The sequence below is a fragment of the Anarrhichthys ocellatus genome, unplaced genomic scaffold (assembly GCF_004355925.1).
Source record: "Anarrhichthys ocellatus isolate YVR2014 unplaced genomic scaffold, GSC_Weel_1.0 scaffold21, whole genome shotgun sequence".
Classification (NCBI taxonomy): Eukaryota; Metazoa; Chordata; class Actinopteri; order Perciformes; family Anarhichadidae; genus Anarrhichthys; species Anarrhichthys ocellatus.
The window spans coordinates 1,614,150-1,628,690 of NW_022280051.1; the positions used below are offsets into that span (position 1 = coordinate 1,614,150).

The 14,541-nt window shown below is 39.9% G+C and overlaps 1 protein-coding gene across 1 annotated transcript; it reads right to left on the reverse strand.

Annotated features, from left to right (window-relative positions):
- Positions 1–1,367: 1,367 nt before the first annotated feature.
- slc6a1l (solute carrier family 6 member 1, like) lies at positions 1,368–10,436 on the reverse strand. Its single transcript, XM_031859154.1, has 14 exons — positions 10,196–10,436; positions 8,363–8,494; positions 8,087–8,187; positions 6,868–6,977; positions 6,610–6,742; positions 5,448–5,582; positions 5,260–5,363; positions 5,054–5,178; positions 4,535–4,647; positions 3,887–4,018; positions 3,436–3,538; positions 3,038–3,138; positions 1,976–2,143; positions 1,368–1,546 (listed from the first exon to the last, which is right to left on the reverse strand). Exons 1-14 carry the CDS (start codon positions 10,434–10,436, stop codon positions 1,451–1,453), a joined length of 1,794 nt encoding a protein of 597 aa, XP_031715014.1. The 3' UTR covers positions 1,368–1,450.
- Between the last annotated feature and the right edge of the window lie 4,105 nt (positions 10,437–14,541).

Below are 14,541 nucleotides of genomic sequence, written 5' to 3' on the forward strand. Positions count from 1 at the left end.
TATATTAAACTAAAAACGTACAATCATATGCATAGCATCTAAATGGTTAAATCGACTATAATCAATATCTTTTCATTAACAAAGGATCACGTGACATTATTATCACCTAACTCTGTACTATAAAAGGTTTTATTGTCTTTCGGCTGATTGTTTTGGTTTCCGGCACGCAACTTTAATGTTTTGGGAAATATCTGATCTCATCAGTGGCATTTCCAACAGCAACAGGAAGCTGTTTCCTAGGGGGTAAAAAGTTTTTAAAAATGAATTAATTAAAAGAAACTGTATTAATAGGTAACTTTTAAATAATATACACTGTTATGCCAGTGTTCTGTGAACAGTGTGTTTCTGCTGCCCCCAAGTGGCCAAAAAGTCAGTGCAGGTTAAAAAGGTTATTCTTTTCTCAACATGGGCTTTACTCCTGTAGCTTTTTACCATGGTTGTAAATTATTGTATTAATAATTTCACCATCATTAAGAGTGCTGCTCTGAACACACGTGGCTCTGCAGTGAAGTCAGACAAGCTATAGGGTTTATCTCAACAGGACAACCTTTTACCAGTGCTGGTTTAAAGCATTACATCACATCTCTAGAGTTACCAAGTACAGTTTAGGGCAAATCCTTCATACAGCTAATTTCACATATTCCCAAAACTAACAAAACCAAGCATTTTATGGTATAAAACAACTCTTTGAAAAAACAAAAGGATAACATAATATTCTAATGAAACAAGCTGCCATGAAGGCTAATACTTGAGATTATACAACTTAATTTAAAACTTATTTTAAAGTTGTGTTAATTGGGAAACTCTACGGTAAATAGCCTACAACTTCCATCATGTTAACATTCTATACAAATGTTTTCCTTTTGTCGTGATTTTTGTAGTTCGCCAATCAGCAAAGACAACAAATATAACTGGATGGCCCACATATTTATTGCTGGACAAATTATCACAGTGGCTGGCTGGTTCGTTCTTTAAGCTACAACAAGCAAATCATCTTTGATGCATTATTACAGTTTTACACCTCGAATCAAGTTTTACCAGATTTTTTTTAAATGCTTCTGTACAACAACATTCAAGACATATGTGGTAACTTAACAGACAAAGACAGTGATTTTGTTGAACAGTAGAGAAAATGTAGTAGAATGAAGATTTATACATTAATGGTATATATGTGGTATATGTGCACAGGTTCGATGCTGATCTATAACATTCAATTTGTAGTCACAGTTCACTCTTTTACCGCAAAAAGAAATCCATCGTCTACATTTATCAAAATTGAAAAGCCTCATCTTCTTGCATCATTTGCCAGATTTTTCTAGCACACTTTGAAATCGAGGAAAACATCATAGTAAAATGCTGTACAAGACTCCATCTGTCCATTTGTCAAATTTCAGTGTTGACTACAGTAGGTCCTGGCAGACGGGAATTATTTCAACCTGAACAATCCTGGCTAGACAGGAGCTTCGACCGTGCTCCCTGTGTGGCCAAAATCTTCATGCTTCGATGGCTTCACATCCTCACGGGAAGTTGTCATCTTCCGCCAACGCTGATAAAGACACATTAGAATTGAATGCTTAACAATTTTTCTTAAAGATGAGTCCAGACGTGAAACATTAGGTGGACTAAAAAGTACAAATTAATTGTGTAAAAAGTGAACGAAATATTCTTGACAGCCGAAATTGACATGATTTTTATTCAAGGAAAACGCTGACAAAATATTAACTGTAGCAATCTGTGTTCACTTTCAAAAGATACCTTCCTACCTAAAAACAGGATAATGGCATTGGCCTCAAGCCAAACCTCTTCTGTACGCTCCTGAATGACTGCAGTCTGAGTACCTCCTGTCTTCATGCACCGTGTCTCTCAACTACCGCCTCTACTGTTTATTTAGTTTACTTTCAGTTTTCAGCAATTCCACACAGCAGTGTCCTTGGCACAAAACTCTTAAACTGTGAAACCTGCAAGAGGTTTGTACCTGTTTGATGCTGCCCTTGGTGACGCAGAACAGGTAGATGACATAACCTGGGATCAGTATCATGGAAGACAAAGCCATAAACCAACCAATCACTTGGCCCCACATCGGGTACACATACTTCCCCAGGGTCAGAGGGGTCATCTCAATGGCACTGAAGGCAAACACCCCCTACAATACACAATTATTGTATTTAGTCAATGTAACAGTAATCTTTCGCCAGTTAACAAGACACAAAATGAGAACAGCAAGCACTGATTTGGTGATTTATATGTTGGAGGAAAGGCATCTCAGTGAAACTGGGCCAAATTCACTAAAAAAGTTGTTTTTAGATGTTTAGGTTGTGTAACATTGTTTGAAAATGCTTTATCATTATTATAATTTGTTATGGACCCAACACACTCAAATATAGTCACAAACGAAACAACTGTTATTTATAACCTTGATGTCTAGGCAAGAATCTGGAGCCATGCTAGTGGCAGCGATCGGCTAACGGTGAGAATGTACTTAGATACAGTGGTGCTTTAACTTAAATGCTAACGTCAGCATACAAACATGCTCACAATAACCATGCTGATGTTGAGCAGATATAATGTTTACCGTGTTCACCCACTATCTCAGCTTAGAGTGTTAGCATGCTAACAGCCAACAACAGAGATATTTCAGTGAAGACCAAAATGGTGGACCAACTGGTTAAAATGTTCACGTTTCAGTCAAATTTAGCCCAGTTATAGCCTATACGTCATAGTTATACTTCATAATTGTGTCAGAAAACTCTTGATTTTCCATATCTATAGGGTCCTTCAATATTACACTTCCTTTGTCACTAGAGTAGTGACAATAAAGGCATTGCCAAGATTTCCCTGAAGGCCTAAAAGTTCATAAATTGAAGGACAAATCCCAACACGGCAGAGGAAACCAATTCAGCAATGTCATCAATTCTCTACCTATTGGCACCTGCTGCAGCTTTATAGATCTCCGTGAGGGAGAAGGAAGCACATGCTAGAGTTTGGCTTAGAAAAACGCACATTATGGACGCTAAATTGATCATCATTCACAGCATACCAGGCAGATCAGCGGAGTGAAGTACTTCCAGCAAAGCTTCCACCAGCCACATGGCCTATAGCCGATCATGTCCTCAATGTTGTTATAAAACCTGTCAGCTCCTGTAGCATAAAGAGAGGAATAAAAAGAAGACGTGTGTCTTAATTTGGAGATAATAAGTACGAGGAGAAAGCAAAGCTGATTGGACGGAGAGTCTTATCACAGAAAGTGGAGCAGATAGATGTAATTTCCTGTTGGACAGCTACAGTATAGAGGAAATCGACACGCTTGATTAAATAGGTGACTTGGAACAATATAGTCCGCTCTATCCAGCTCAGCTTTTTTTCAGCTGTGGTTACATTTGATTTCACCTCACGATGTTTGGTTTACGCGTAGACTGCATAAAATAGATTTCCTACCATAAAACCAGGATATGGACACAGTTTCGAAGAAGACGAGGTAGAGAAGACACATCCCACTGGCGGAGTAGTAATCAAACAGCTTGAACACGTACAGACCACCCTGCAAGATTTCAACACACACACACAGACACAAATACCTGCTTTAGAAGCTGAATATTAATAACCCTCTCTTTATTGAATAAAATATGCATGATTAATGTACACCGCAGGTTGTTGTGACATCGTTTTGTCATTATGTATAATGCAGGAAGGGGCTCTTTTCCCCAGTGTTGGAAAAAAAATTGCAAATGTTCGGGTGTGTTTATGTGTTGGGTTTTAAAACAACCACCTTGTAAAACATAGTCATACATTCACACATTATGTTCACAGGTTAACATCAGTGCTCTTTTATATCAAGAATCAACATGGAGGAAGGGCATGTGACACACAGAGATGGACACAACTACACCTGTGTGATGTTGGAGATGCCGATGATGAAGGAGATAAAGCAGATAATGAGGATGAAGATCTTCTTCCTCTTCCTCAGCACCAGGGGATATTCATCCATCAGAGCTGTGATGAAGCCTTCCACTGTGCAGAACTAATACATCCATATTATAAAGAGACACGGGCAAGATTATACTGCAGTTTGTTTTTAAAAGAACACCCCAGTGATTTAGCATAGTCCAGAGATATCATCCTTTTTATTAAATTGATCAATGTTCTTTGTCAAAACTATGCGCCTACATTAGAATCATATCACATCAGATATACTTTATTGATCCTCTAGTGGAAACTGGGTTATGTTGCAGTTGCTCACATTCTAGAATGGAAATGTCCAGAAGCATTGAGAAATTATAATGAAAATAGATTAAGAATAAGTATTTTACCATAATATATATCAACAATAGATATGGAAAAGTGTAAATATGTAAACTATGTATACTAAATATATATAACAATGGTGTAAATAAAAATGCTATAGTGGTATAAATAAGAATATTAGTTTAAATTGAGGGTATAAATAAATGCAATATTAATGCCAGAGTAAACCAAAAAAATCGAATAAATAAAACCATCTGTTCAGCAGCAGGAAAAAAACGTGTGCTGTTTGTACCTGACTGTCCAGGCCCAGCATCATGAGCATGGAGAAGAAGAGGATGGCCCACAGAGAGGACATGGGCAGCTGGGTGACAGCCTGAGGATAGGCTAAAAATGCCAGACCTGGACCTAAATGTCACGCAGAAGACATACCATTTAAATTACAAATGCTTAATCTTATGACATCATACTGCAACCTACTGAAATTAACATGTTTACATATCTAGAAAACATGAGAAACAGGACACAAATAGCACATTGCTATTTCCATTTGTTGCCAAATACATTAAGTTCACTGAAATGTGCAGCAAAGAAGGACTGAAAGCAGATTAATTTGTCTGAGAAGGCTTTTTCCATGTAAAGCTAAAATACACAAACCGTCTCAAGTTCAAAAACTTTCCTCTTCTGTTTATAAAGAAGGATATTGGTTTGTTTGTCACACTGTAACATGGAAGATACACATAGCACCGAGGCAAAGATTATAAGAAGTCCTATGCCAGTCTTGCTTTGCCAAACAGTGGAAACAGTACTGTACCTGATGCTGCTAATTCCTTGACAGGTTTCTTGGTGATGTGGGACATGAAGCCTACGATGGAGAAGATGACGAAGCCAGCAAACATGCTGGTGCAGGAGTTGATACCGCACACAATGAGGGAGTCCCTGAAGAGAAAGGAACGAAACGACCAGTTTTGATGAAAGAAGAAAACGGGATGCGTAAAGCCTGTGACTGCACGTTCCTACCTGTATACATCGTTGTTGTAAGTGTTGTAGCTCCCCAGTGCAATGAGCGATCCCAGGCCCAGTCCGTAGGAAAAGAAGATTTGAGTTGCTGCATCCAGCCACACCTGTCAGATACACGTATGCGCCCACGTTTGTGTTTGTTTGTCTATGAACATGTCTGTGGGATTGAATGTGTGCAAACTGTCTACCTCAGACTGGGTGAGCTTATTGAAGTCTGGAGTGATGTAAAAGAGGATCCCATCTATGGCTCCAGGCAGAGTGACCCCACGAAAGAACAGGATGAACAGCATGATGTAGGGATAGGTGGCTGAGAAATACACCACCTAAGAGAAAGAGAGAGAACAACTTCTTTTTATGTTTTTAAATTAACATAGATTGCTATTCACTCTGTATACCCACAGTATATATATATTCTAGAATATTTTCATGGCTTCTCTTTGCCAGAAGACATCGCTGGATCCTTTAGGATGTGGCCCGCAGCTCAGTAGCATAATCATTACGCTTAAGTGGTGATGTCCGTCAAGGCCGGGGCCTTGGGGAATTCATTTTTTCTCACTTCACATTAAAATCCAATTATCCACAGGCAGTGGATGTGAAAATGTGTTTCTGCTCATATTCATTGCTTGGACTTGCTGTAATTAAAAAATAAATCCAGGCAGTAGGCAAGGTGATATATATATATTTTTTCTATCACCTCTAAATTGTCCAGCAGATTGGGATTCAATAATACATTGAGAAACCATGTCTATTCATGAAATGTCGCGAGAGAGATGGCATGTAGACAGCAGAATGACAGCAGATCTGAGAAGAATAAATAAATAAATACTAAGACATATATCTATGTGATCGATCAATCACATAGAGGGGATCGATCAATAGTCTTTAGCAATGGCGAATATTATCCAACTAAGCTGTGAACTATGAGCTATGGCTTTGTGTTCAATAAACACATAGACAATCAAGAAACTGAAAAGGAGACAGGACTTAACTGCTTAGTAACCAATCACACACATTACTTGTAAAGCCGGATTGCATTTTGAGCCCCGAGGAGAGACCTAAATGAGAAAACACACCTACTAAAAGCTAATGCCTTCAGGAGGGGCCTGTGCACAAATGGACTAAAGGATTGACAGATAAACTTCAACTAACTGCTCGTCAAAGAAGCATCAAGGCTCTCAAGGGGATAAAGTGTATTGCAATTTGTCAAACTGATATGCAAAATGAAGAGAAAGCGGCTCGGATGACGCAGACTGTGTGATGTAGCAGAAACAGTACCGTGAGTTTGAAGAATGTAAGAGGAAAGGGAAAGAAGTGAAAAGAATGGAGAGAAACTTAAGCACCAAGTCTGACCTTCCCTGTCCACTCCACTCCTTTCCAGATTGAGAAATAGACCAGGACCCAGGCCAGCGCCAGAGTGCCCACTAAGGGCCAGCGAACCTCGCCTGGCTCGTCCAGACCATTGGTTAACTGGTGCATGTTACGTCTGCAGGAACACACATCGAAAATGTATTCACACACTAGCACAAAAAGGTGCAACATATTGTTGTACAGGGCATCTTGTACACACACACTCGTAATGTGTGGCAGGAACATATCTCGCCGACTTACTCCCAGAACTCTGTGACCGCACTGGTCAGGTTGGTGGTGTCTGTCAGACTGTAGTTGCAAAAACATTTCTCTGTGTTCCAGGGGTTATCACAGCTTTGCCAAGGCAGCTCCTGCACACAAAACATATGCACATATACAATGAAATGTATCTGCTTTTCTTTGGAGGAAAACTATCATGTGTCTCCTTGACTCTCCACAATGTTAATGATCCCTTCACGTTTTTGGTCGTCAGATAAAAACGTTGAAGAATATGTGTTTTGATCCTTGCTTCTCAATCCTCCAATTTTCCCACCCAAAGACCCTCAAGCACCATGACTGCAAAGTCTTTATATGTCCTCCACCAGGCTTCTTTGAGCCGGGTGCTCAAGCAGAGAAATACAAAAGCAGAGTGAGGAAAAGCCAAGACAGAGAGAGAGAGACAGCCATTTTGGAGGCGATAAACAAGACTCAAGCATCTTTTATTGAAGTACATGAGGTGATGAAAGCATGGACGGAAGAAAAGGTGTGAAAACTGAATTCTTATTATGCCTACCATCCATTTTTGAAAAATATGCTTTTCCAATTAGACATTGAAGCTGCAATCACGGATTGCTTAGCCACTTGAGGGCAGCAGAAACAAGCTGTTAACACAACAGCGACATTTTATCACCTTATTAGTCGGTAAGTACAGTGACTTCATGAGAGTTTTTCCACTACCGCTGCTTCAAACAAAGCTGATGGGAGCCATGAGAGTGAACCAAAAACCAAAACAACGAGCTCAAAGATGCAAAAATTTTACCATTGAAGTCTTTGATGAGCTTCTGTAATCTCTATCAAGCTGGTCAGACTCGACAAAATGCGAAATGTAAAGCAAAATACACAATTTAAAACTGTACAAATATTGTCATTATTGATTAATCTGTCAATTATGTTGTTCATTGATCAATTATTTGCTTTGTTTTAAAATGTCATAATAGTGACAAATTTCCAAATGATATTCCATTTATTATCAAATATGACAAAAACATAAAATACCCACATTTGAGAAGCTGGAATCAGCAAGTTTTGGACATTTATTGCCTGAAAAATGATTAATAAAAGGTATTATTTTAAACTAAATTGTTGCCAAATTGATTTACTCTCGATAGACAAATTATAATAATTTCAGCTTCACTTAAAATGTAAAAATGTTTAGTTAATTAAGGTTTGCTCCCCAATGACTAATGATAATGCAACATACCGAACCAAAGGAGTTGAATAAGTAGTAGAGTGCCCAGGCGATGATGATAATATAGTAGATGTTGAGCCAGAAGGACAGGACCACTGAAGCTATACCAACACCTGAAGAAGGAAGACGCACAGACATCAGCATTTTACATTACAATGTTTTATAGGTCAGCTGAAAGTAAAATGTAATATAATAAGTAAGGATTTCCCCTCAGACAGCTTCACTCAGCATGCTAGCTGTAACCTTCAGATGTACATGTGTCTCCCTATTTCTATATCCACATCTTACCTTTCATCATCGGCATGAGCCTCCACACCCCCATCCCTCCCACTGAGGTGAACTGTCCCAGAGCCGTCTCCAGGAAGAAGAGAGGAATCCCCGCAAACACAAGGGTCAAAAAGTACGGGATCAGAAAGGCCCCTGATGGATCATCACAAAGTAGATCAACAAAACATGTTAGGTAAGATAATGTCGTTAGCAGTTAGATGGATCGGGGGTTTCAAAAGGTTTTTTATCTGCAACACTGGTATAAACATGTCAAAATAATACTGTTTTTTAACATACTGATGTAATTTAACAGCTTATAATAACAGCTAAATGTTCAATTTCAACAATTTTTTTTAAATTTAAACTGAAAGAGAAATTAAATATTGCTGTAATATTGTGGTAAGAAGGACATCTCCCTTTCACGACTCCTGCCTGAAGATCTACTTTATTAATGTTATAATATTAGCATTTTATGAAAAACGCTACAATTTGCATGCAGGAGACACACATGTTCAAGAGAATATACAGTAGCATGGACAGAAAATTTTCCAACTGATTAAAAAAGCTACTGTAAATGCTAATAGTTTGCTAAGGACCTAACCTTAGTCAAATAACCTATGAAACACGTTCCTCCATTAGTTTTATTGATTAATTGAATAATCTTTGATCGGTACTTCTTAAGAAGTCATTCAAAAGTAGACTGGCCACAGGCTAGTAAGAAGGGCGTATGGGCATCTGACTGGAAGGGTTGTAGGGATAGTTGAGAAGGAGGAAGAGAAGGTGGGATTGTCTCTTCATCAGAGTACTTCAAAACACTACAGCACCATAGTCCTCAGTACCATAGTCAAAGGGCAGGTGAGGGAATATTTTCAGGACATTCAGATATGTATCGCAACAGCAGAGTTTAATACAGTGTGGCATGAAGCGGTTGGAGATGTGCATCACGGCACAATTTCACGGAGCATTGCTACTATGGCAGTGGTTATCATTAGGTCATCTAGGTGGGTCGTAGGGGAAAGATGCTTCAGGGAGGGCAGCGCTTACCACCCATGAAGGCATACACGATAAGACAGCCATCACCACCACAGGACCATGTACGCTGAACAATAACTAAAAGTGCACTGTAGCCAGTTTAAAGTGAATGGCCATGGGTTAGGAGAAAGGTGGACTGGGGTAAAGATAGATTGAGCAGCTGGTGATTAGATGGCTGCATGCTTGATGGCCTGATGGCTGCTGGGTCTTCATAAGTTGTTGGCTAATGGTGCTGGGTAGAAATGTGTGCTCTTTTGATTGCTAAGGTGAGGCAACTGCAGAAGATAGTTTAATTATGTAGCATGCTTTTAGCATACCAGTTAGCTTAGCAGGCTAGTTCACAGGCTGCTTGGTACATTTGGTTTGGTTTCAAGTGGCATGCTGTTTGGCCGGACATATTGTTAGCCTAACGTGATATGGTAGATAGGAGTGCATACTTTGTAAAGTAGAGGATTTTTTAACTGTTGCTTGGTGGGTTAAGAATGCTGCCTCACTTGTGTTAGATGGTTGTAGTTGGTTAGTATGCAGTTAGCTGGCCAAAAAGGGGAAAATAACTTGCTATAGAGGGTTGAGTTGAGTGTGTGGGTGCACGTAAAAAGAAGAGGGTGGTTCTGGGACCCTAAAAGGTATGTTAGGTCAGGGCTAGTGAATGGTCGCCAAGGGCCCATTAGAGGCCCACTGCAGGGCCAAGTAATGGCTCAATATATCATTGAACATGAATACTACGCTTCCATTGGAATCTAGCCCAATTATGTCATCAGAATCAACTTTAAACTGACAGAAGATCTTTTGGTTCTGTCAGTCTCACTATATAGCACTCACCTCCACCATTCTTGCCACACAGATAAGGAAACCTCCAGACATTTCCCAGGCCAATGGCGTATCCCACGCACGACAGAAGGAAATCAAACCTTCCCTTCCAGCCTCCCCTGTCAGGCGGCTCTTCTTTCTTCTTCTCTTCATCTGCAGGGGGCGCCACAGGATCCAGCTCCTCAAAGGGAACAGCTTGTTTGACCTCTGTTGGGGAGTTTAAGTCCACTGTACCCTGCCCAGTCTTCCCCATGGTGGGACCACTACAGACCAGTGGGGTCAGTAAGTCACTCTGTCCTCACGGCCTGTAATGGTGATGAATTAAAGTCTCTGTTGAGGTCCGACTGTGCCTCTCACAGTTTGGTTCTTGACTCGACAGAATGAGGACAATGTGCATACACTGGATGTGCAGGAGAGCTGTCGACAGAGGGAGAATACGACAGTTCATGCAGAGGTTTTACACCAAATATATATGGGCAATATTGAATGCTATACTACTCAAATTACAATGTATTAATGTTGAGGCATTTTACAGCCATTTTAATAAATGGGAAACACAATAAAGGTTATTATCTGATTTAATGGTATACTGTATGTCGGTACGTCGACTCAAGCCAAAAAACTAGCACAGAACAAGCACCAGTGGCCTGATATGAGCAGGCAGGTGGCGCAATCCAGGTCATTAGACACTGCACTGTGCATCTTAATCACTACTGGCACACGCCCTGCCTCACCTCTCTTTCCAGTCCACCACAGTCAATTTCATGGAGAATCATCATAAATACCAAAAAAAAGCATGGACAAGAAAATCATGGAGGAGAATACAACAAAGGTTGTGCTTTCCACAAAAGACGGATTCTTTACTACTCACAAACTAGTCTGCTTGTAATGCAAATTTTTAATAATTTTTACGAAGCCATTCGTTGTTTGTGGAATAACCCCTCATCGCTGCCTGGATGACATCACATCGTCAGGAAGTTAATTGGGAGGAAGTTGTTCATGATTGAAAATATTGATTGACCCAGAAATTGTCCAAATCCCTTCATGCCGTTCCTCGAGACTGTTTGCTACATTACATCACATTCCCTGAAAGAACAAAGATATATGTCAAGGACATTCCACTGCTTATTTTCACACACAGAGGAGTTGTGAAACAGCAGGGTCTCTCTGAGCTTTCTCATTGTATTACTCTTCTGCATACTTAATCATCAACCACATTGGTTTCCAAAAGCCTGCTGTATTTAATTATCTGTGCTCTTTTATGCCTGATTCATTGTGCTCTCTGTTTTTTTTTTTTCAAAGCATTCAAATATATATTCAATTGCAATTTGTCATGATGAAACGCCTTTGCATCATTTAACAGATGCATCATTTATGCCTTCTAGCCTTTGATGATGCTGATGAAGAAGTATTGGCAAAGTGTATTGGAAAAAGTTGTGTCTGATACAGACTGTGATGTTTATCATAATCACCATTGATTAAAAATATTCTCTCTTGCTGTGGAGTGAGTTATGCTCTACACTGTGTAAAAGGTAATCAAAACTTCAATCGGGCATTATACTGTGAAATGATCAAACGTGTATACTCGCAAATAGTTGCCTAGGTGAGTATCTGCTTCAAAAGCATACCAATAATACCAAACACATCACAGATTCCATTTGAGGGTGTTTTTTTATGATGCTATGCAGTAGGAGAAGAGTTTCAACTTCTCTCAACGATTACTAACAACGAGTTCCGATCAGTGAATGAATTCATATTGATTAATATATTTATCTCTATGGTCTGTGGCAGTCTATTAAACTAAAACAAACTTTGTGTTAACCTTGTGATTTATGGACAAAGTAAACTTACTCAATGACAGAAAGTGTAAAAGCAGAGGATGGAGGGGGGGAAAGGTGATTCCTACCTGAGAAATGTTCAAATCCTCCGTCAGGTCATGAGCTTCATTGCTTTACAACGGCACCTCAAAAGTCTTGAAACTTCAACTTAACATCCAATTTGGAAAAAAATCATCTTTAACTGAACTTTGCAAAGCTTCTAGCCGGCTCTCCGGGCCCAAGGGACGCCACAATGTATCTGCTGCCCGAAGAGCTGTTTTTGATATTGCAACTCTTTCCGGAATAGCATTCTGTACTTTGGAGAACCTGTGGCTGTTCCTGCAGCTACTATCGAGTGCTTTGGTAATAAAGTTCGACCTGTGTGTCTGCTTTGATTACTGCTCAGTTCTGACTAGTGAGGCCCCGAGGCCATGGGGGATATGTCAATCGCCCAACTCTGGTGGGGAACTCTAGCGGCAGCAGCAGTGTGTGTGTTTGTGCTTTGTGCGTATGTGTTTGTTGCGATAGCCAAGGTCAGCTCTCGCCAGCGCCGATACCATGGTGTTTCCCAACAGAGAAGGGCCCGATCAATGAAAGAGCTCGTGGAGTTTTGGAAAATGAAACAAGCGATGGCTGCTGGCAAAGACCCTGGAAATGTATGACCACAAATGTGGTCATGCCAGTATCAGACTTGGCGATCAGCACATAAAGTGACATAATGCTAATACTCAGTGTCCTCACTCAAATGATTGGAAGAAAGGCAGGTAGGATCAAAATGTATGAGTGCAAAAATAATCTTAATTTCTCCTAAAAATAACCTTAGTACAATTGATATTGCTGCTAGGTTCCACAAACAGCTGCCGAATGGATTATGGTGCCCAGGACGTCATGCAGACCAACACGCATACACACAGACAAAGGTGGAAGGAAATTCAAAGATTGTGATCCAGAGAGCACACTGCAGTGTGCCACGCTACTATATCTAAACTATCTGCCATGGTTTGCCTCTGAAATGGCCACTTCATTTCATTAATCTTGTGATTAGGTGCCAAACAGTCCCAGCTGGTGCCTCTAATTGGTATCCAAGCAGGACGTTGCCTAACTTTTGCTGAACAGTGGCCACTAGTGGAAATTAATGGTACATTTAATTTCCCAAGAAAGTTGAGAGAAACTGAAACTGGACCAGCAGGAAACAAGTGAGGTATAGGTGGCTTCATTCTCTCAATGAAACTATTGAAAGGTGTATCTGTGACATACTGAATGTAGTGTAACACAAGAAGAGAACAGTCAGTGATCTCAGTTATGACTGTACTGTGATGTTTGCTAGCATTAGCCACCATACATTTTGGGTGTAATGGTCAGTTTTTTTTTAATTTGTAAGTAAGACTGTAATTTCTTCTTTCAAGAAATATGGTGTGTTTTTTGTAAACATGCAGTTTCCCTTTATTGCTTGTTAACAGTGATTAATCCAGACACCATGAAACCATGTTGTTCATTTAAATACAAGTGCACTTGGGTGCTGGAAGTGGATATTGTCGCTGTGTATATTGTCTTTTTAATTACTCTAGTGACGTTAAAACAATGTCTTCATTAATATTAATGGAATGAGATATGAGACATGATCCTCTCTTGTTTGTCCTGGCAGGTAACCTCCTAACATTAATATCTGCTCCACATATTCTAGCACCAGCCAATTAGATGGACTAATGAATATTACAACAATGCCATTGGCAGCACTGTACCCAATGCCCATTGCTGTGCCGGTGAGTGGGGACAGTTGGTAGATATTGGGTTTCAAATGAGAGAGATTTAATCATATTAGAAGCTTAATCACACCCGTAGCGAGCCGCTTCTATCAAGAACAGTTTCATTCTGATCTCTGGCGAGGTTTATGGACCATGTGGACCCAAATGATGATAGCTGGCTAGATTGCAGTTGTCAAAGCTGGTTTTCATCAATCTGTTTACAGCGTCCCCCAATCAATGCAGCCTAATTATGATTCCAGATCATCCGCCACTGAGAATAATAGGGAGCGATTATAGGTGAAAGAGGCAGACTAACAGAGACATACTGTCTAAATTGAATGTCAGAGTTTAGAAGATTATGCCAGAACTGGATTGGTCAAATATCACAGAATGAAGATAAAGGCATGGAGGGTAAGTTAAAGACAGAGAGGAAATGTGGTGATAAAAAGCAAAAAAAATCACTGATATTATTATGCTCCGGCCAAAGTCCATTTAACGGCATTACATTTCTGCAGTATTGCCCGTTGGCCTTCCCAAAACACAATATATAAGATATAAGATCTTCTTTGTTGCAGATTTGTCTCCCGCAGGTCTCTTAATATAGAGGCGGCAAGACTATATACAAATGTAGTGTGAAATAGAAAAGATACACCAGGAGACTTTGACATAATGTTAAACCGCTCTTATGACCACATATTTGAACGTTTCATTTACTGCACATGAGGCTGTTGCTGCTTTTAGGAGGTGTGGTATGTTGTGTAAAGGTCACCGTTAAAATCCATTGTGGTAACTTTCC